At 43.0% G+C, this 22,771-nt stretch overlaps 1 protein-coding gene across 1 annotated transcript in view; it reads left to right on the top strand.

The window, feature by feature from the left end:
- LOC117463326 (ankyrin-2-like) overlaps positions 1-22,771 on the top strand; it is an 80,466-nt gene that overhangs the window by 12,375 nt on the left and 45,320 nt on the right. Inside the window, 18 exon segments of the mRNA XM_034105512.2 lie at positions 312-410; positions 501-599; positions 1,961-2,146; positions 4,187-4,210; positions 6,014-6,112; positions 7,399-7,497; positions 8,025-8,123; positions 9,111-9,308; positions 9,419-9,517; positions 12,571-12,669; positions 12,827-12,925; positions 13,016-13,213; positions 15,615-15,713; positions 16,129-16,227; positions 17,129-17,326; positions 17,501-17,599; positions 17,749-17,847; positions 18,381-18,479. Of these exon segments, the coding sequence (XP_033961403.1) occupies positions 312-410; positions 501-599; positions 1,961-2,146; positions 4,187-4,210; positions 6,014-6,112; positions 7,399-7,497; positions 8,025-8,123; positions 9,111-9,308; positions 9,419-9,517; positions 12,571-12,669; positions 12,827-12,925; positions 13,016-13,213; positions 15,615-15,713; positions 16,129-16,227; positions 17,129-17,326; positions 17,501-17,599; positions 17,749-17,847; positions 18,381-18,479 (2,091 nt within the window).

Genomic DNA, 22,771 nt, shown 5'->3' on the forward strand with positions numbered 1-22,771 from the left:
AACATTCCAACTACTGTAACTAGAGAAGTTCCCCGTACAGATTATACTACATGGTACACAACATGTTCACTACAGCAGATTACTGTGAATGTAGGCTGGAATATTCCAGTTATTATATTGAAAATGTTTTCCTTAGGTAAACGTAGAAATCCTATAATGTTCCCGCTTGCTGCGTGGGATCTGCGAGATAGCAAGACATCGCGAATGGACGCGTGAAGGGGGGGTGCTGAGGGGGCTGCAGCACCCCCATCTGCGAGGCTCCACTACTGGAAATATGTATCCTCACTGTCAGTGTATGTGTTCTATTCCAGAAAGGAAACACAGCACTGCACATCTCCTCTCTAGCTGGGCAGGTTGAAGTAGTGAAGATCCTGGTCAAACGGGAAGCTGACATCAATTCACAGTCTCAGGTGAGTCCACTGCTCTTAAAGATGCTAAATAAACATCATGTTCATGTTCTGTAGGTTGTTGTTAACCTCTTGTTTTTGCCTGTGCTGCAGAATGGATTCACTCCTCTGTACATGGCCGCCCAGGAGAACCACATGGACGTGGTGCGATACCTGCTGGAGAATGGAGGCAACCAGAGCACCGCTACCGAGGTGAGAGGAGTGTGCAAAATACACTATTGGACAATCTTACATTTCATTGCAATCCGTCCTGGAGATGTAGCCATTTCACTCTGAACATGTGTTGCTAGTATAGCGCTAGAGCAGTGTTTCTCAAACTTTTTCATACCAAGGACCACTTAACCAATAAAAAAACACTCGCGGACCACCTAACTCCACAAATATCCCAAAACACATCGTTTTTTTACAAATCGCCTGAAAATGGTACAAACAAGTGGCAACATGTGTGATGAAGGTGCTTATCTGGGCTATATCATGCAATCGAAAGTGAAACTTAAGCTCGCTCCATTGCGGAGATATTCCCGCGAGAGTGCGGAAAACTTACATTTATTTTCAAATGTGAAATGTTACCAATATACTCACGGACCACTAGGGGGCACTCACGGACCACCAGTGGTCCGCGGACCACACATTGAGAAGCACTGCGCTAGAGGGAAACGTATGGGAGCAGTGAGTCATTAGGACACATCATCAGGGAATTGTGATGACAGATGACAACATGTAATGGCACCGAGTGGAAAGTGGACATCACCATTATTATCAGGGGATCACTGCAAGTCATTAGAATTCATCCTATGCAGACCATAACTGTCTGTACACAATGTCATGGCAATCCATCTAGTATTTGTGGAGACATTTAAGTCCTGACCAAAGTGGTTGACTTGGAAGGTCATCGTGGACCATTGACGTTCCTAGAGCTTTGCTTCCAGCATGATCTCTATGTATCTGCCGTAAGGGAAACTTCCTGTTTCAGGCGTTGTAGAGACCCCGCCATCTAGTGCAGAGCAGCCCCTCCCTGTCCTGGTCACGGCTTTCAGCTCTGACCATATGAAGGAAGTGCTATAGCAATAAGTATTTTGTTGACCATAGCTATCGGAAAACCAAAAAGTAAAAGTATATGGCAATAATATCTGACCGAAATAAAGTATTTGCTGGTACGTGAGAGCAGAAGTGTTGAATATAATATAGCTGAATTGTTGGAAATGGACAGTACAGTATATATCATACTTTTAATTTTGAATGTTTATCTTTATTTTATTTGTATTTTATTCTATTTTTAAGAAATGTTGTAATTCTTGTACATTGACTGTTAAAATGCCACTGTGACAAAACAATTTCCCAACTTGGGATAACTAAAGTATATAGTGTGTTTATGTCTATCTATCGCCGCTAGGCTCTACCTACGTGAGCAAATCTCAACTGAATGTATTGAACTTAATAAAAGTTTTGTATCCAAGTCAGACGTTTAAAGATAAAACGTTTGAGACTTTACTGAACAGATTAAGAGTTCTTGAAACAACATATTTCCGATCCCTAATTGTCCCCTCCCCCAGGATGGCTTCACCCCCCTGGCCATCGCCCTGCAGCAGGGCCACAACCAGGTGGTCTCTGTCCTGCTGGAGAATGACACTAAGGGCAAGGTGCGCCTGCCTGCTCTGCACATCGCTGCCCGAAAGGACGACACCAAGTCGGCCGCGCTGCTGCTCCAGAACGACCACAACGCCGACGTCCAGTCCAAGGTACGCCCAGGGACGCTCTGGGGTCCTGGGGGTTGGCATGTGTGGACGTCAAGCTAATGTGGAGCTATTTGTTTGTGCCTATGTATCCATACTGTGGGTATGATGACTTTTATGAGGTTTATGAATTGTATAAGGCTGTAGCTGATTTAATGATTTAGGTATTCCGGGTTCAGAATGTAGAAGGTAGGAAGCGAGTAGGTGGAAAGCTGGCAGCATACAATTAAATTGAGGGTGATTTTACAGTCCAATACCGTTGAGTTGAGTAAGGACAGTTCTGCTGCTGATGATGCCGTGAGTGGCTTCAGTGATGAGGCGTCTACCCACAGTGACACTCTGCCCCCTAGAGATGATACTCCACCCACCTGCCGTCCTGTCATCTCTACACACATCTACAGTGTGGGGGAAACAGTTCTGTGTATGGTAAGGACAGTGTTGTCTTTCCTATAGAAGGTTAAGCCGTGTTGGCCGTCAGCGATGACATATCTTTACGACCGTGTCCCCTGTTGTAATATGTTTCCATTGACACAGATATTTAAATGCTAAGTTTCCACCAATGGTATGATGTCTCTGTCCCATGGATGACACTATTCTACCTCCAGAGACTGTGTATTTGCAGTGTTTAACCAAGATGAAAGGAATTCCTATCGGAAGCTCTTATCGATAGTTGCTATGGCAGATGGGATGTCATTGCACGACACTATTTTAGACAGTTATCAACCCTCCTGGTTACCATTCATTTCATTTGTAATCATAGGTGTTCAGGTCGGTCAGATTTGACCTTATCCAGATGCAAAACCCTCTTAACGCGCACAGCAGGTTTACATAGGGTACTCTAAATGTATGATAACCCTAAGTGTAGAAGACCGCTCAGTATTGGTGATGAAGCCGTTCGTGTGTGTGTGCTCCCACCTGTCTGTCTGTGCTCTTCCTTCCTCTCTCTCTCTCTCTCTCTCTCTCTCTCTCTCTCTCTCTCTCTCTCTCTCTCTCTCTCTCTCTCTCTCGTCAGTGTTTCTGTGCCTGCCACTAACCTGCCCTCTCCCTGTTTTTCCTTCCTCTCTTTAAACGCCACCTCTTAATCCCTCCCCCATCACCCCCTCCTTCCTTGCTGCACCGGTGTCTAAGTGTAGCCCTGTCCCCTGCATGGAGTGTGCCACTGTCTGCAGGTTGTATGGTGCTGCATGCAACGTATGGGGGGGGGGGGGGTTGTATTTAATATGGCTTTGTTGACCTTTGGCAATAGATGGGATATATGATATGAGTGGTGGAAATTCAAAGTGAACTGTTGATGTCAAACACTTCATTTGAACTGTACCACTGTAACGGGATACCAGTGACGTGGCTAGAGGGACGGTGGTTAACGGCACCACACAGATGTTTATCTTTTTTACTGAATGTTATTTACTCAGTATATTCTGCATATTTAAAAAAGCACCAATTATGTTGTTATGTAACAAAACACTGTGGGGGCATCACAGGGTAATGCATGTATTTAGTATAATGTGGTTTAGCTGTGATGCGGTCCTGCTCAATGTGACTCACAGTAGGGCCCAGAGGGGAGGGCTATACACAGCGTTATGTACAGTCACGACCAACACACACACACACACACACACACACAAGAGACACACTGCTGTCACACAGAGGGCACACGTATCTGTACATACTGGGAAAACGCACTTTAGTTATAGCCATCTGTAACCAAATCCATGGATTAAGACGAGATAAGATCAAACATTTCCCAAATTGGGATCGATAAAGTACATCTCATCTTATCTCATCATCTGACTGCTTGTGTGTCTCGGTCCGACTGCTCTGTATCACCGCTGATTGTTCCGGAGCTCTCAGGCACTGCTCAGTGCAGTCAAATGTTAGCGTAAACCAAAGCATTGATATAAAGCAGATGATTTGCTCAAACTGAATACATGAAACGCCTCCTAGCCTCGTCACCGGCCAGTGTCTGAGCACAGCTGCTGCAGAGGGTGATGTGTCCTCCAAGTCTAACTGAGCTGATGTTTCCCTCCCTGCTTCCTCCTGCTTCAGATGATGGTCAATAGGACTACTGAGGTACACACGCTCCTCTGACTCTCCACAGATGCACTGTTCTGTCCCATTGCATTGTTTTCCCTTACTCTCCCTCCATCCTTTATTTATTTCACAGCACTGCATGGTATTTATAATGATGAAGAATGTTGTTTTGTTTTTAAAGTAGATTTAATAACTGGTCAACATGCATGGCTTACACGACAGGCCGATCTACAGCGTTGTGCACGCAGGCACTGCACACTTTGTTTACACCCTGTCTTCATACACTTTATTTTTTTCTCCCAAGTTTATACTTCATTTGTCACCTACTCAGGAAGCCAGTTTGTTTTTGTCATATCCATTTATATATATTTAAAAATACCTCTTATCATTATTACTAAGATGCAAGGTTTGTTGAATTATTTGAATGATTACGTTCATTTCCTGCGATGTTTTGATTTGATGACTTCTGTGTTGATGCCTTTGTGTGACAGCTGTGAATGTATATCGCCCACACTCTGTCTGAACTGTCCTGTTGCATGATGTATACAGATGCACTATGAACTGCTTGCTTCAAACGGTTTTGGTTCAATTAGAGCATACAATGCTTACGTATGGAAGCCAAGTGCCGACAAAATAAAAATACATTTAAATTAACATTTCTATTTGTGTGCCCATAAGGAAATTGCCAATAATCAACATTTTGCAGTCTACTTCAAAGCATAACACTGCACAGTTTATATTATAAATTGGCAGATCATGTGAAAAATACAAATAATAAATAATGTTGAGTGTTTTGTTGACTGTTGATACATTTTACAGATTCCATATTAGCAATTTCCGTAGCAATTTGGACATATTTCAAAACCAACTTCCAGTTTAGAGTGCACATGATCGGCCATTTTGAAATATTAAGATTAATGTTTTTTCCTTCATTTTAATGTTCAATTAACAGTAAATATACATTTTTCAACATTTTTCTGACATCCCTAATGCTCACACAAATTGAAAGGATGACATTATTTTATTTGAATAATGCCAGTCCCAGTCTACTATGAAACCTCCTGATTTAAAAAAGGACTTGGCATAGAATAGCATGTTGCATCCACGCTACCTTCATTTGCACCATTGAAGCTTTGAATGTGTAAAGTTTGAAACCATCACGTTAGCCACTGTGTTCTTCACACTTTTGTAAACAACTTTTTCACATTAAATCGGACCACACTTACAGAACGGAAAGGTAAGGCACGAATCTCACAACTACTCCAACCTGCTCTGCAATCTCTAACTTTCCTCATGATATATTCCTCTTTTCTGATTCTTACACTTCTATGAACTACAGTTCCCATAGTGCACTTTGGTGTTACTCAGAAATATGCCCTTCATGTTATGTGCAACTTTATGAGTTTACTATCACTTGGTGTTGTTAGGTTAGTATTGTCTGTCCATCTTCATGTCAATCTGGATGACTGTGTATACTGTCATCTATCTGTTCTGTTTCAGTTCTCTTTTCATTTCAAAACGTTTTTGTAAAGCCGATGAAAGGCCTTTCTTCTCTTTTGTTTTTGTGGTTGATAACCTGCATGGAAGTGATGTTTCTGAGTGTGTTTTGGGCGTTGTGTGTATGGGTACTAGATATTAGGAATTATTTTCAAAATAATTGATTTCTTCCTGTAACTTTCTTTACATTTTCTTTGTTTCAGTTTTGTTTTTCTTCACCTGTGATGCTTGATGCAACTGCTGCATGCTGGGAAGACTAAAGTTCAAGGACTTAACTAAATCGAGGCTAATTCAAACTCTTGTCCTCCTATATGTGTGTCTGTCTCTTTCCTGTCTGTCTTCCAGAGTGGATTCACCCCCCTGCATATCGCTGCCCACTATGGCAACGTGAATGTGGCCACACTGCTTCTGAACCGAGGGGCAGCCGTGGACTTCACGGCAAGGGTAGGAGTTTATGAAAAGCACTGTTCTTTTGGTGTGATGAGTAGAGTGGCCGACAGGTGCAAACACGTCCATTGGGAGAAACGCACACACACAGGAAGGAACCAATTGACAACAAATGTTTTAACCAACTGTCACTGTTGTTCGACACTTACCTAACATGTTTTATTGGCTTATTTTAACAATTTGTCAACATATGATTCCTCCAGCTGTTATAGCAGATCTGCTGTAAGCTAGCTAGCTAACCTAGTCATTTCAGACTGACACACACTTACAGTTATGAAACAGACTTTATAACCCTGAACGTCACCAAGCGCTCCGGTCCCAGCTGTGTGCGTCACTTCGTAGTGTCCCCTGGTCTCCGTTTTGTTTTGAGCTTCTTGCAGTGCTTTTTGTTTTGCAGCGTCTTGAGTTATTAGCGGGTTGTTTATGCAGCGCTTTTAGTAAACCATGAGCATGACTTGTCAAGTTGGTGAAGATTTGTCTTCACATACATAAATGTGCTTGGGCACATTTGTTTTTTATATTGTAATTGTTTCTGAAGCTGCAGCGTGTGTCTATGTAAATGTCTCGGGCCGCTGTAACGCGTTTGCACCTGTTGGCCATAGATAAGTGCTTTGGAAGAAACTATAATTCTACCGGTACTCTAAATGACATAGTATTGTTGGCAAATTATTCACTTAGTTATTACTACTGACAGTTTACATGACCAAAGAAATATGTGCTTGTCACACCTCAGCTCATCCCACCGAACCCCTGCTATGTTTATAGCATACGCAGTTATATTTCAGTCCTTTCTGATGATTCTTTTCTCACTTTAATATTACCCAGAAAATACAGATGTCCTATTTTTAGTCATGCAAGCAGCAGTGTGGATAAAAATAGCTTTTTTTTCTCACCCTGCACTTTCTTAAGACTCTTGGGAATGCTTGTGTGGCTGAAAAGGAGGTTGCCAAACATTTTAAAGCCTATGTTATTAAAAGGTTTAGGACAAACCCTCATCAAAAAGCAGTGTCAGACTAATTTAAGAGTCATCAATATTGGTTATGTTTTTAACCTTCATTTAACCAAGTAAAAACAAACTGAATCTTTTTCAAAAGGCAGAAACGTTGCACTTCAGGAACATGGCCATTTCCTCCATACAATATAAAGAGTTAATGTGCACTTATCTACAGAAGAAGTTCATCTGACATAATCAGTGTATAACACGTCAGGAACACTTCAAGACAAGACACAGTTATTATGCATTCTTAAATGTAAGTTTGAAACTTTAACTTGTTCTCCTGTAGAATGGGATTATTCCTCTACACGTGGCGTCCAAGCGGGGCAACACTAACATGGTGGGCCTGCTACTGGACCGTGGCTCTCAGATTGATTCTAAAACAAGGGTGAGTATCACGAGAAGTATTGTAATCTTATTTTTCTGTTTATTGTAGATTGACTATCCTGATAAAAAAGGGAACTTATTTGAAGGCCGACTAATTCTTTGTCGAATCTTTCTGCTCTACATCCACAGGAGTATACAAATAACCAGCTCTCATTATTTTTTCTCCGTAAGAACAGATGTTAATATGAGCTTTAAGCTGTTTTTAGTTCAGCTCAGTGGATTAAATGCAGTATCACAGTGGCCATCCTAAACCGGCTTGTTGTTATTTTTGTTGTGTGTTAGCTAGCACAACAGGCATGTAATTAGTATGATTCTAGCCAATACAAACAACATCTGGCCTGGGCGAGTCTCTGGCTACACCTGCCTGTCGGACGCTTTACCTCGACTGACATAACAAACTTTTTTAGAAAAGGAGTTCTGCATGTTGAAAAGGACATCAGTAAAGAGTTGTCTTTAAGTTTTAGCCAAATCAGTTTCAGTGTGTATTACATGTCTAATACTGTAGTCTGGTGCGGATGTGTCCTGTAGGACGGTCTGACCCCCCTTCACTGTGCGGCCCGGAGTGGACATGAGATGGCTGTGGAGCTGCTGCTGGAGAAAGGAGCCCCCATGCTGGCCCGGACCAAGGTGTGTCTCATGTCCCTGCACCTGTTTACAGCTTAAAGGACACGGCACGTTGCTTAGTAATTTTTTTAAACTGAGTCCTATAACATGATTAACATATAAGTAGTGAATCACCGCCTCAAAGTAAAACATATTATCATAAGGTTACATTATACAAAAGGATTCAGTACACATTGTTTAAAGACTATCAGAATGTGGATTTAGGTCTACACCTAAAATAAAATACTAATTTCACCGGAACAGAGGAGACATTTGATAGCAATCCCTCTACTATAGATATTCAATAAAAAATGTTGTGTTTATGTATTTATTTGAGATTAAAGGTGTAACTATAATTATTTTTTTAGTATTAGCATGTTGCTAGCTAACGAAAAACAACGTATATGTAAGGCAACTTAGAAGATTGTCTAAACTAGCACACACTTTCTCTGATTCCAGTCTATGTAAGTTAGGCAATCTCTGTATTTTATCAATGATTTCCGATTTTGGGCAAAATTGCATTATAGGCGTAAAATGCTTAATTTCATCGCATAAATGAAAAAAAAAGGTTCAAAAGATTCATGAATCCAATTCGAACATCACGGAGATGGCTGGAGATTTGCTTATGCTAACCTGTTAGCTAGCAGTTGTCCTATTTACACACCAGGCAGACACAGAGTAACTTTCGTGTTTGCGTCTTCCTGACAAATGTAAGTGAAGTATTCACTCTTCTCCAGCTCTGTTTTCATTTCCACCTTATCCTAAGAAAAACATGTCAGGCTCTTGAGCTGCTACTGCTACATTTTCCACTTTCCACACCTATTTGCTAACTAGGTACACTTACACTCTTAAACTGTTCATGAGAAGACTCTTAAAGCAATCATGGCTGCATGTTCCCCCGACAAATAAGTAGTGTTTTATTAGCAGAACACATCCTCAATTCTTCTTTGGAGAAAGTCCCCTGCCACTCTGTATCTCCATCAAACCAAATGACCTCTCCTTCACATTTAGAACGGGCTGTCTCCTCTTCACATGGCGGCACAAGGCGACCATGTGGAATGTGTCAAACACCTTCTGCAGCACAAGGCTCCTGTTGATGATGTCACGTTGGACTACCTGACAGCGCTGCATGTGGCCGCTCACTGCGGTCACTACAAAGTCACCAAGCTGCTGCTGGACAAGAGGGCCAACCCCAACGCCAGGGCCCTGGTAGGGAACAAGGAAACTAACGAAAGATACAAAGCAGAAGGACGATTTAGTCAACATTGAACTATTGTCGAAGTTTATCCTTAACTGTGCGTGTTTATGCCACTCAACAGAACGGCTTCACTCCGCTGCACATAGCCTGTAAGAAGAACCGAGTGAAGGTGATGGAACTGCTGGTCAAATATGGAGCCTCTATTCAGGCCATCACAGAGGTAGGTCTCACGTTTGACTGAACCCGAGTTCAGCGTCAGGGTCTGGTTTAGGTATTTATTTTGTATTCATAGTCATTCCAGAGAGGAGCCCTGAATGGAAGTAGATACAGGAGGTTAATGATAGTTTAGGTTTAGTTCTGTAATTGTTGACAATATTTCATATTGATATCACTATCAGAATAAGTATGACATCTATTTTAAAGTGTATGTGGACGCTTTTGCTGGAGTAGTGGGTTATCATAAACATAATACATGTCCTGTACCTGAACTGTCCTGTACCTGATAGGTCCTGAACCTGAACTGTCCTGTACCTGAACTGTCCTGTACCTGAACTGTCCTGTACCTGATAGGTCCTGAACCTGAACTGTCCCTTACCTGAACTGTCCCTTAACTTAACTGTCCTGTACCTGAACGGTCCTGAACCTGAACTGTCCTGTACCTGAACGGTCCTGAACCTGAACTGTCCTGTACCTGAACTGTCCTGTACCTGAACTGTCCTGTACCTGAACTGTCCTGTACCTGAACCGACCCTTACCTGAACTGTCCCTGAACTGTCCTGTACCTGAACAGTCCCTTACCTGAACTGTCCTGTACCTGAACGGTCCCTTACCTGAACGGTCCCTTACCTGAACTGTCCCTTACCTGAACTGTCCCTTACCTGAACTGTCCTGAACCTGAACTGTCCTGTACCTGAACTGTCCTGTACCTGAACTGTCCTGTACCTGAACTGTCCTGTACCTGAACTGTCCTGAACCTGAACTGTCCTGAACCTGAACTGTCCTGTCCTGTACCTGAACTGTCCTGAACCTGAACTGTCCTGAACCTGAACTGTCCTGAACCGGAACTGTCCTGAACCTGAACTGTCCTGTACCTGAACTGTCCTGAACCGGAACTGTCCTGAACCTGAACTGTCCTGTACCTGAACTGTCCTGTACCTGAACTTGAACCGTCCTGTACCTGAACTGTCCCTTACCTGAACTGTCCCTTACCTGAACTGTCCCTTACCTGAACTGTCCTGTACCTGAACTTGAACCGTCCTGTACCTGAACTGTCCCTTACCTGAACTGTCCTGTACCTGAACGGTCCCTTACCTGAACTGTCCCTTACCTGAACTGTCCCTTACCTGAACTGTCCTGTACCTGAACTGTCCCTTACCTGAACTGTCCCTTACCTGAACGGTTCTGAACCTGAACTGTCCCTTACCTGAACTGTCCTGTACCTGAACTGTCCCTTACCTGAACTGTCCCTTACCTGAACTGTCCTGTACCTGAACTGTCCTGTACCTGAACTGTCCCTTACCTGAACTGTCCTGTACCTGAACTGTCCTGTACCTGAACTGTCCCTTAACTTAACTGTCCTGTACCTGAACGGTCCTGAACCTGAACTGTCCCCTACCTGAACTGTCCTGTACCTGAACAGTCCTGTACCTGAAGTGTCCCTTACCTGAACTGTCCCCTACCTGAACTGTCCTGAACCTGAACTGTCCTGTACCTGAACAGTCCTGTACCTGAAGTGTCCCTTACCTGAACTGTCCCTTACCTGAACTGTCCTGTACCTGAACTGTCCTGTACCTGAACTGTCCCTTACCTGAACTGTCCTGTACCTGAACTGTCCTGTACCTGAACTGTCCTGTACCTGAACAGTCCTGTACCTGAAGTGTCCCTTACCTGAACTGTCCCCTACCTGAACTGTCCTGAACCTGAACTGTCCTGTACCTGAACTGTCCTGTACCTGAACTGTCCCCTACCTGAACTGTCCTGTACCTGAACAGTCCTGTACCTGAACTGTCCCCTACCTGAACTGTCCTGTACCTGAACAGTCCTGTACCTGAAGTGTCCCTTACCTGAACTGTCCCCTACCTGAACTGTCCTGAACCTGAACTGTCCTGTACCTGAACAGTCCTGTACCTGAAGTGTCCCTTACCTGAACTGTCCCTTACCTGAACTGTCCTGTACCTGAACTGTCCTGTACCTGAACTGTCCCTTACCTGAACTGTCCTGTACCTGAACTGTCCTGTACCTGAACTGTCCCTTACCTGAACTGTCCTGTACCTGAACTGTCCTGTACCTGAACTGTCCTGAACCTGAACTGTCCTGTACCTGAACTGTCCTGAACCTGAACTGTCCTGAACCTGAACTGTCCTGAACCTGAACTGTCCTGTACCTGAACTGTCCCTTACCTGAACTGTCCTGAACCTGAACTGTCCTGAACCTGAACTGTCCTGAACCTGAACTGTCCCTTACCTGAACTGTCCCTTACCTGAACTGTCCTGAACCTGAACTGTCCCTTACCTGAACTGTCCCTTACCTGAACTGTCCTGAACCTGAACTGTCCTCTACCTGAACTGTCCTGTACCTGAACTGTCCCTTACGTGAACTGTCCTCTACCTGAACTGTCCTGTACCTGAACTGTCCCTTACCTGAACTGTCCCTTACCTGAACTGTCTTGTACCTGAACTGTCCTCTACCTGAACTGTCCTGTACCTGAACTGTCCCTTACGTGAACTGACCCTTACCTGAACTGTCTTGTACCTGAACTGTCCCTTACCTGAACTGTCCTGTACCTGAACTGTCCCTTACCTGAACTGTCCTGTACCTGAACTGTCCCTTACCTGAACTGTCCCTTACCTGAACTGTCTTGTACCTGAACTGTCCCTTACCTGAACTGTCCTGTACCTGAACTGTCCCTTACCTGAACTGTCTTGTACCTGAACTGACCAATGACTTGCCAACCAACATAATGTTGTCAGGCCATTGCGTTGGTTGAAGCGTGCAGTCAGCTCTTTATGTATAGGCTTTTACATATTGTTTCATGGCTGAATGGCTGTCTATGCTGTAAGGAGAGTATCTGGTCAGACATCGCCATCATGTAGCTCTTTATACAAAGTTTGATGATCTCTCCTTGAGTAATACAAAATATACATCTGCAGGTCTCCCTTGAAAAAGAGATCATTGATCTCAATGGGATTTTACCTGGATAAATAAAGGTTTTGAATTGAATTGAATTGACATTTAAAACGTTTGTTCCTCTTTGTCCTCCCTTCCTGTGTCCAGTCTGGTTTGACTCCGATCCACGTGGCAGCCTTCATGGGTCACCTGAACATCGTCCTGCTGCTGCTGCAGAACGGAGCCTCGCCCGACGTCAGCAACATTGTGAGTGACGGGAAACAAGCCAATCACAGAGAGGGATAGTCTTTGAAATGAGTTATTTTTGACTGATAATCTGAATATTTTCCTGTGACGACTACTGCAGTGACAGTTAAATACGTTGGTGTTGACTCCGCTGACCCATATCTTCCTGTGTGCACAGCGAGGGGAAACAGCGTTGCACATGGCAGCCAGGGCGGGTCAGGTGGAGGTGGTCCGGTGTCTGCTGAGGAACGGAGCTATGGTGGACGCCAGGGCACGGGTGAGACTGCAGACATCTACAGTAACACACAAAGGAACGCGTTACCACCATGCAAAACAAGATGACATTACTTTTGTATTCCTTTGTCAGGAGGACCAGACTCCGCTCCACATTGCCTCTCGTCTGGGGAAAACAGAGATTGTTCAGCTGCTGCTGCAACACATGGCTCATCCTGATGCTGCCACAACCAACGGCTACACCCCCCTCCACATCTCCTCCAGGGAGGGGCAGGTGGAGACAGCCTCTGTGCTGCTGGAGGCTGGAGCTTCACACTCACTGGCCACCAAGGTGGGTTTGGAAGAGATGTTTTATCTTTAATGTAAATTCTCGCACACAAGGCATTCGGGAATTCGTTCTCTCCGCTAGGCGTAATCCTGTGGGGAAATCGTGCTTTGGGTCATGTGTGTGTATGTGGGTGTCCACAGCAAACCTCCAGTACTACTGAATCCATCAGCCTAATAGTGGTTGTGCTCATGTACAGTGTGACTGCTGTGATTCCAGTGGTTCACAATTATTGGGGGCAGAAGGTTTTATTGTATTGACTTGTTGATACTGTATTGGCTGTAAAAGAGCCCTGAGGGACGATTGACCAGGTATTCCTTTTTTAGTTTGGAAAAAAGGAATACCTGGTCAAATCTCAATCTACAAATTGAGATTTCAGATCTCAATCTTTGTAGATTGAGACCTGAAAAGATCTCAATCTACAAAGTGCTCTTTTTGAGGTATTTTGTTAATGACTTCAGAGATAAAGACAGTCATGCCTCCCACATGCTGTATGTGGAATACACTTATAAGAACTACATAGTATAGCAATCCCGCTGAGGTCAGAGCATTGTTAGCCTAGCTTAGCATAACAACTGCTTACAGGGGGAAACAGCTTAGTTTTGTCTGAAGTAAAAAATAGACAACATTAAAAAGCACACAATGTGGATATTTATTTTCAGGATTTATGATATTAAGCATATGTTGATGATTTTCTGGATAAAATCATGAATCGCATAAATTAGGCTGGGGAAACATTACATAATATGTACATATTGTCTTATGCCTATTTGCCACAACAATATATGTGATTGATACAAACAAACCATTTATTCAGCCGCAAAATATTTTTAATTAATATATGTAATGCTTAATATTCCATAAAAGACACACAAAGTGCAATACAGTAAGTGCCATATGTACAGAGGAAGGATCACATAAATAGGTTACAGTGATGTATGAGCAGGTCCCTGTTTGACCCACTTATTATGAAATATTGATAAAGCTGTAAATCTGCTGCTTCCCTCTGAATTGTGCATGAAGCCTGAACGCAGTCAAGTCATTTATCTTCATCACTCTGTAGGTGTGTTGCCAGACCAGGCAACCCACTCAGAACTAGTCTAGATGAGTCCACCATTTAGAGTGAGACAAAACACTTTTTGATGAAGTATATCAATCAGGGTGTAGTGGTTGAAGCCATTGATGTCTGTCTCCTTGGTTTCTCTCTGGGACAAAGGGTGTGGCTGTCGCTATGTCAACAACATTGTAAGAACATGTTTTTATGCAAGGGAAACATCTCCATTAACTCTCTGTCCAGCCCAGCATGGTAATATTAGGTCTTATCCTTGATTTGCTTCGACCACTGTTTTATTTCCCCCCGACTATTAATAAACCCTGTGCCCTCTCCTCCATCCCTCTTCGCTCTATTTCTTCGTCCGTTTTAGTCCAATCACCCATTACATCAGATATAATCCGGGTTTGACAAACAAAGGATTTTCCCCTCCATGGGCAGGGCCGTAAACACTGGTCATGTGCTTTCTCTCAGCTTCACAGTTCATCTGGATTTAAAAATAGCCAAAGTGCTCCCTCTGCTGGTGTTCCTGTGAAGGTTCAAGGTTCAGGTTCTTTATTTGTCAAAACGAACATAGCTACAGAGTAGTTATGGCGATGACAATCTTGTGTCACAAGCTTCTCCAACAGAGCAACACAAAACACAGATAAACAGAAAAAATATAGTGCAAGTAAATAGTAATACGAAAAGAAAAATAGATTTAAAAAAGTGAAATAGTGCAATAAGTCTATATGCAAGTTATTGAAATAGGATATATAGGTAAATAGATAAAACAAATTTAAGTAGCAGCCAGATGAATATTAGGGATGTTGTTTCAGCAGTTCAGGTGTTTAACAGTCGTATGGCCTGTGGGATGAAGCTGAGTCTGGTGGCTTTAGTCCGGAAGCTGCGGTACCGCCTGCCAGGCGACAGCAGACGGAACAGTTTGTGGTTGGGGTGATGGTGGTCTTTTATAATCCGGAGGGCTTTCTTCCTGAGCCGCTGGGAGTAGAGGTCCTCCATGGATGGCAGCTCCATCCTGGTGATGTGCTGTGCAGTTTTCACCACCCTCTGTAAAGCCTTACGATTGCTGAAATCTCAGGTGCCGAATGGTCCCACATAGTAGTTAATATTAGAAAGTGTAAACATAATAAAATAATGAAACTACTTGTTGGGCCTCATCAGTTATTCTTATAGCATAGTTATATGGCTGAGTTTGGTCTATATAAGAAAAGCAATGCATGTGTCCTACAGTATTCAGCTAAGACACATATTGTATGTCGCGGCCTTACTTGGAATGGTGTTACATTATGAAAACCTGTGTCGAGATATTCTGTCTCTCAACACATGTATCCTCCTCTGACCGCCTCTCCACAGAAAGGGTTCACTCCCCTGCACGTGGCCTCCAAGTACGGAAGCCTAGATGTGGCCAAACTTCTGCTGCAGCGCTGCGCTCCGCCCGATTCTGCTGGGAAGGTATGCATCCACAATGAAAACCTTCTTGATATGGCTTTCTAATCTGTGAGCTGAGAAATAATGTCTACTTTTCCTGCATACACAAATTAAAACATTTAAATCCATTGTTCTGTATTGAGGTTAAATTGACTCCAAGAGCACCGGTAAGACTAGTTAGAATAATGCTTCCTTTATTTGGATTGACTTTTATTCATTCCAGAAAACATAACACCAATCACAGAAGCCTTTTCAACATCAGGATTTCTTTTTCTTTACCTTTGAATAAGTTCAGAACGAAGCCCCTCAGTAACCCGTGCAGCATTTACTGTCTTATAACTCTCCATATGAATGTGTGTGTGTGTGTGTGTGTGTGTGTGTGTGTGTGTGTTAATGGCCTAATGCTGCACTAACTGCTGCGCTCACCACCCTCTCACAGAACGGCCTCACTCCGCTCCATGTCGCAGCACACTACGATAACCAGGCGGTGGCGCTCCTGCTGTTGGACAAAGGAGCGTCCCCTCACACCATGGCCAAGGTGAGAGTCCACAGTAGAGAGCTGGAGACACTCTGCAGGAGACATTAAGGCTGAGTGGAGAGTTCGGAATCAACGAGACAGTTTTGCCAAAGGGAAAGTGAACACTTCTTTTAGGACAGGCCTCAAAGTCACACCCTGGTCTCGCTCAGTTCTGATCATGCAGCCATCAGGAAGAGGTCCTTTTGAACTTGGCGACCTAACAGTAGACTTCGGTCAATCTTTTTATTTGTTTGCATCTTATTGAAATCCTGTTAAAAGTCCCATCCTCTATTTTCAACTTTCAATTCTACCCAGACCTATAACAGCTATACTTTCTCTTTCTTGAATGTAGGGTTCAAAACCAAATCATACTTCTATATACATAAAAGCAGCCAGAGGAATATTAGGGATGTTGTTCAGTATAGTATTTATATAATAATTGGTTATGTTATGGATATTATTCAAATCTTATTTTTACCTCTGTAAACCATCTTTGATCATCTTATAAAGCGCTCGATAAATAAAATGCATTATTATTATTATATATAGTATATATATTGATGTATTGATTTATTTTCCAAAATCAAGGATACTTCGTCAAACCACTGGCCGGTGTGCTTCTCATTACGCTGACTACAGCAGTGCATCTGTTGAGGAACATGTTGATGTGTATTTTGGATGGAGTCAAAATGATAGTAGAAGAAGAGAAACCTTTATTAATCCTCCTAGAGGGAATCTCCGTGTGTTTATGCTGAAGGAAACACTTGATCTTATGAGGCCTTTAAAAACCATCTGGAGTGTATTTGTTAGTCCTGAAGAGCGGTTTGGCATTTGAGGTTTTCTGTGAACAACACAACATCCAATAGTCTCATGTCCTCCGTGAAACTCGTCTCTCCCCCCCCCCCCCCTCTCCCTGAGTCAGAACGGATACACTCCTCTCCACATCGCCGCTAAGAAGAACCAGATGGAGATCGCCACGGTGCTGCTGCAGTACGGAGCGGACACCAACATCCTGACCAAGCAGGGCGTCACCCCGCTGCACCTGGCCTCTCAGGAGGGCCACGCCCACATGGCTGCCCTGCTCATCAGCAAGGGGGGGCAGGGCAACGTGCAGACTAAGGTGCTGACAAGTCATTTCTAAAAATAATCCTCAACATAAAACAACATAGCAAGTAATGACATCTTAACCAACCAGCTGTGTTTAGGACAAAGTGTTCATTAGCTCATGTGAAGAGGAAGAAGCAGAGCTGTGCACGTGAGTCTGAGTGTGTGAACGCTCCGTGTGTCCCCGCAGAGCGGCCTGACGGCCCTCCATCTGGCCGCCCAGGAGGACAGAGTGTCTGTTGCAGAGATCCTGGCCAGAAACGGAGCCAACCTCGACCAGCAGACCAAAGTAGGAACCTCCATTTGCATTTTCTGCATTTATAACTCGGCCATCTCCCATGCTGCTCAAACGACCAACAGTATTCTCACCAAGTCTCTCCAGAAATGTCTTTTACTTTTATTATTCTTAATAGGGACATGTTTGCTCTTGTTTTGCAGTTGGGATATACCCCGCTGATTGTAGCATGTCACTATGGTAACGCAAAGATGGTCAACTTCCTGCTTCAGAATGGAGCCAGTGTCAACGCCAGGACCAAGGTGCTGAGCCGTCACCTCTATTGTCTGAGCGCCATGGAGCATTCATTGATCTGTTATTGCTTCTAGCATGCTTCATTTGCTTCCACAGGGAAGTGTGCTCATCCCAGCAGATCTGTTGATCATAATAACCACATCGTGTGTTCTCCTCACACTGCTGCACACCACATGTCTCTCTGGTTACTGGTGTTAACCTCGGGTTCAAACGTCACCTGTTGTCATATCGAGGCTGCAGCAGACTGTTGTCATATCGAGGCTGCAGCAGACTGTGTGCAGACTGTTGTTATATCGAGGCTGCAGCAGACTGTTGTCATATCGAGGCTGCAGCAGACTGTTGTTATATCGAGGCTGCAGCAGACTGTGTGCAGACTGTTGTTATCATGATGCAAACATGAATCTGTTTGTTTCACAAACAACACGTTTGTATCAGCGACCTTAAAGTTAAACATCTGTTAGAATCAACAGAAACTATGATTCATGTTTTATAAAAACTATTCAGATTGTTGGACGTATTTTCTGTATTCCTTCCTTTCCAGAATGGATACACTCCCCTCCACCAGGCGGCGCAGCAGGGGAACACACACATCATCAACGTGCTGCTGCAGGGCGGAGCCAAGCCCAACGCCATCACTGTCGTAAGTCAACACACACGCACGCACGCGCACACACACACACACACACACACACACACACACACACACACACACACACACACACACACACACACACACACACACACACACACACACACACACACACACACACACACACACACACACCAGGAGGAACCTCACAGTGAACACACACACACACACACACACACACACACACACACACACACACACACACACACACACACACACACACACACACACACACACACACACACACACACACACACACACACACACACACACACACACACACACACACACACACCTGGGGCCTGTACTACGAAGCTGGTTCAACCTAACCTGGATATGTTTGAGTTAGCCGGTTGGCCTAATCCAAAACATACGCGCTCTCGCTAAACTGTCCTACGACGCTGGTTATCAAGTGGATCGCTCAAGCCAGCCGTGTCCTATCTAGTTAGGTGCGCGTTCACATGAAAGGGGTGGTATCTGGAGCATTCGACCAATCACAAACATGGAGAAGCGCACTGACAGCGCAGCGTCATACTTCCTGAATGAAAAGTCAACTATAATATTAGACATATGAAGAAGTTAAACTTTAATCATCCATGACTTAAACACTTGATCAGGATCAAAGCCTCAGAGCTGCACCTGCAAGGTGAACACAGCTGGAACAGAACACGTGTTTTAATGCGTACATTAACAGGTTTATGATATCACTGCCCGTCTAACAATCAATCAATCAATCAATCAATGTTTATTTATATAGCCCAATATCACAAATGTTACATTTGTCTCAGTGGTCTTCACAGTGTGTACAGAATATCAGTATGACAATACGACACCCTCTGTCCTTAGACCCTCTGTCCTCAGACCCTCTGTCCTTAGACCCTCTGTCCTTAGACCCTCACATCGTACAAGGAGAAACTTCCAAAGAAAACCCAGTTTAAAGGGAACATGGGAGAAACCTCAGGGAGAGCAACAGAGGAGGGATCCCTCTCCCAGGACGGACAGACGTGCAATAGATGCCGTGTGTAAATTGAAAAGATAATACATTTGCAACATAGGTAGTCCAGATGTTTGGAAATGCATGTGTGTATAATAAGAAGATGAATCCACGAGGATATCCATCCAGGACCTATGATCCAGGACCACAGCCACGACTCAAGATCCAGCGCTCGCGATCCAGGACACAGGACCGCAGGATCATCCATGACTCCGGATCCCGGCGTATATAGACACCAAAAAGAAAGACATGTGGGGAAGCTGGGTTAATCGGAACATGAGAGGTACACGGGTATAGACAGAGAGAAGGAAGAAGTAAGATGTCCCCCGACAAACTAAGCCTATATCAGCAAAACTAGGGGCTGAATCTAATCAGCCCCAACTATAAGCTTTATCAAAAAGGAAGGTCTTAAGCGCACTCTTAAAAACGGATAGGGTGTCTGCCGCCCGAACACAAACTGGAAGCTGATTCCACAAATGTGGAGCTTGATAAGAAAAGGCTCTGGCTCCCATTGTACTTTTAGAGATTCTAGGAACAACCAACAACCCTGCATTCTTGGAACGCAATGCCCTAGTAGGACAGTAGGGTATAATGAGTTCTTTAAGGTAAGATGGCGCCTGCCCATTAAGGGCTTTGTAGGCGAGAAGAAGAATTTTAAATGCTATCCTGTGTTCTATAGGGAGCCAGTGTAAGGCAGCCAGAACAGGAGTAATGTGGTCCCTTTTCCTAACTCTGGTTAGTACACGAGCCGCAGCATTTTGAATCAGCTGAAGCGACTTGACTGACTTCTTGGTACTCCCTGATAATAAAGAGTTACAATAATCCAGCCTAGAAGTAACAAATGCATGGACTAGTTTCTCTGCATCGTTTTGAGGCAAGATATGCCTGATTTTTGCAATGTTACGTAGATGGAAGTAGGCGGTCCTTGAAATTGATTTTATGTGGGCGTTAAAGGATAAATCCTGATCAAATATAACACCAAGATTCCTTACAGTCTCACTGGAGGCCAAATTAATGCCATCCATAGTTAGTATATCTTTAGATAATTTGTTTCGTAGATTCTTCGGGCCAAGTACAATAACTTCAGTTTTGGTCGTGTTTAACATCAAAAAGTTTAAGGTCATCCACGTTTTTAAGTCCTTGAGGCAGTCTTGAATTTTATTTAGATGATTAATTTCATCAGGCTTGATTGATAAATATAGTTGAGTATCATCCGCATAACAATGAAAGTTTACAGAATGATTCCTTATAATATTGCCTAACGGAAGCATATATAATGTGAACAAAATAGGTCCGAGCACTGAGCCCTGTGGCACTCCATGGCTAATCTTTGGTTTGCGTGGAAGATTCATCGTTAACACGTACAAACTGAGAGCGTTCAGATAGATAGGACCTAAACCAGCCTAAAGCAGTTCCCTGTATGCCAACTAAGTGCTCTAGTCTTTGCAATAGGATATCATGGTCGATAGTATCAAATGCAGCACTGAGATCGAGCAAAACAAGAATAGAGACAAGTCCCTTGTCTGAGGCTATTAGAATGTCATTTGTGACTTTAACCAGAGCTGTCTCTGTGCTATGATGTGTTCTAAAGCCAGACTGAAAATCTTCAAATAAATCATTGTTTTTTAAGTAATCACACAACTGTTTTGCGACCGCTTTCTCAAGAATCTTTGAGAGGAACGGAAGATTAGAAAAGGTCTATAGTTGGCTAAAACCTCTGGATCGAGGTTGTGCTTTTTAAGAAGCGGTTTTATCACTGCTACTTTGAATGATTGTGGAACATAGCCTGATAATAAAGACATATTCATAATATTTAATAAAGAAGTGCTAATTAATGGAAAAACTTCCTTCAACAGCTTAGTTGGAATTGGGTCTAACATGCACGTTGATGGTTTAGAAGAGAGAATCATTGAATGTAATTGTTCAAGGTTAATGGCTGAAAAGCATTCTAGTTTACTATCTAGTGTAATATTAGAACTTACGATTCCGGGAGCTGTTGATAACACTATACTGGTCAAAGGCAAGAGGTCATTCATTTTGTTTCTAAGAGTAACAATTTTATCGTTAAAAAAGCACATAAAATCATTACTACTGAGTGCTATGGGAATAGAAGGCTCAATGGAGCTGTGGCTCTCTGTCAGCCTGGCTACAGTGCTGAAAAGAAATCTTGCATTATTCTTATTCTCATCTATTAATGAAGAGTAGTAGGCTGCTCTCGCTTTACGCAGTGCTTTCTTATATTCATTGAGAGTAATATGCCAAATTAAACGAGATTCTTCAAGTTTAGTGGAACGCCATATCCTTTCATGGAGCTAATCTATGTTGTTTTATTTTCTTCTTTTTCAAAGGAGCAACAGAGTCTAATTTTATTCGCAGCGCATCTGTAGCACTATCAACAACATGATCAATTTGGGGTGGTGTACATTTTGTATAAGTTTCCTCCCTTACATGCAGACATGCTATCAAGTTAAGTATTGGTGGAATCTCTTCCTTAAATGTGGCTATAGCACTAACAGATAGGTTTCTGCTGCAAAAGCTTTTGACTAATGCTTTGTAGTCTCGTAATAGTACTTCAAAAGTTACTAAGAAATGGTCGGATAGAGCAGGATTATGCGGTTCGACTAATAGTTGCTCAATTTCAATACCATAAGTCAGAACAAGGTCGAGAGTGTGATTATAGCAGTGGGTTGGTTTATTTACACTCTGACAGAAACCAACAGAATCTAATATAGAGTTAAATGCAACAGTAAGGCTATTTTTATCATCGTCAACATGAATATTAAAGTCACCTACGATAATTACTTTGTCTGTTTTAAGAACCAAAGTTGATAACAACTCAGAGAATTCTGAGAAGAAGTCTGAATAAGGACCTGGTGCACGGTACACTGTAACAAATAAGATTGGCTGCAAAGTTTTCCAGGTCAGATGCGTAAGACTAAAAACGAGGCTTTCAAAGGAGGTATAATTTAATTTTGGTTTAGTATTGATAAGTAAACTTGAGTCAAAGATTGCTGCAACTCCACCTCCTCGGCCCGTGCCTCGAGCAATATGAGTGTTGATATGGCTGGGTGGAGTGGCCTCATTTATGCTGACATATTCTTCATGTCTCAACCAAGTTTCAGTGAGACAGCATATATCAATATTATAATCTGATATTAAATCATTTACCAATATTGCTTTAGATGCTAGAGATCTTATGTTTAAGAGACCACATTTAATCTTTCTGTTTTGTTGCACTGTAGTAGTTGTTACATTTACTTTTATTAGGTTATTATGTATGACACCTCTA

The sequence above is a fragment of the Pseudochaenichthys georgianus genome, chromosome 18 (assembly GCF_902827115.2).
Source record: "Pseudochaenichthys georgianus chromosome 18, fPseGeo1.2, whole genome shotgun sequence".
NCBI lineage: Eukaryota > Metazoa > Chordata > Actinopteri > Perciformes > Channichthyidae > Pseudochaenichthys > Pseudochaenichthys georgianus.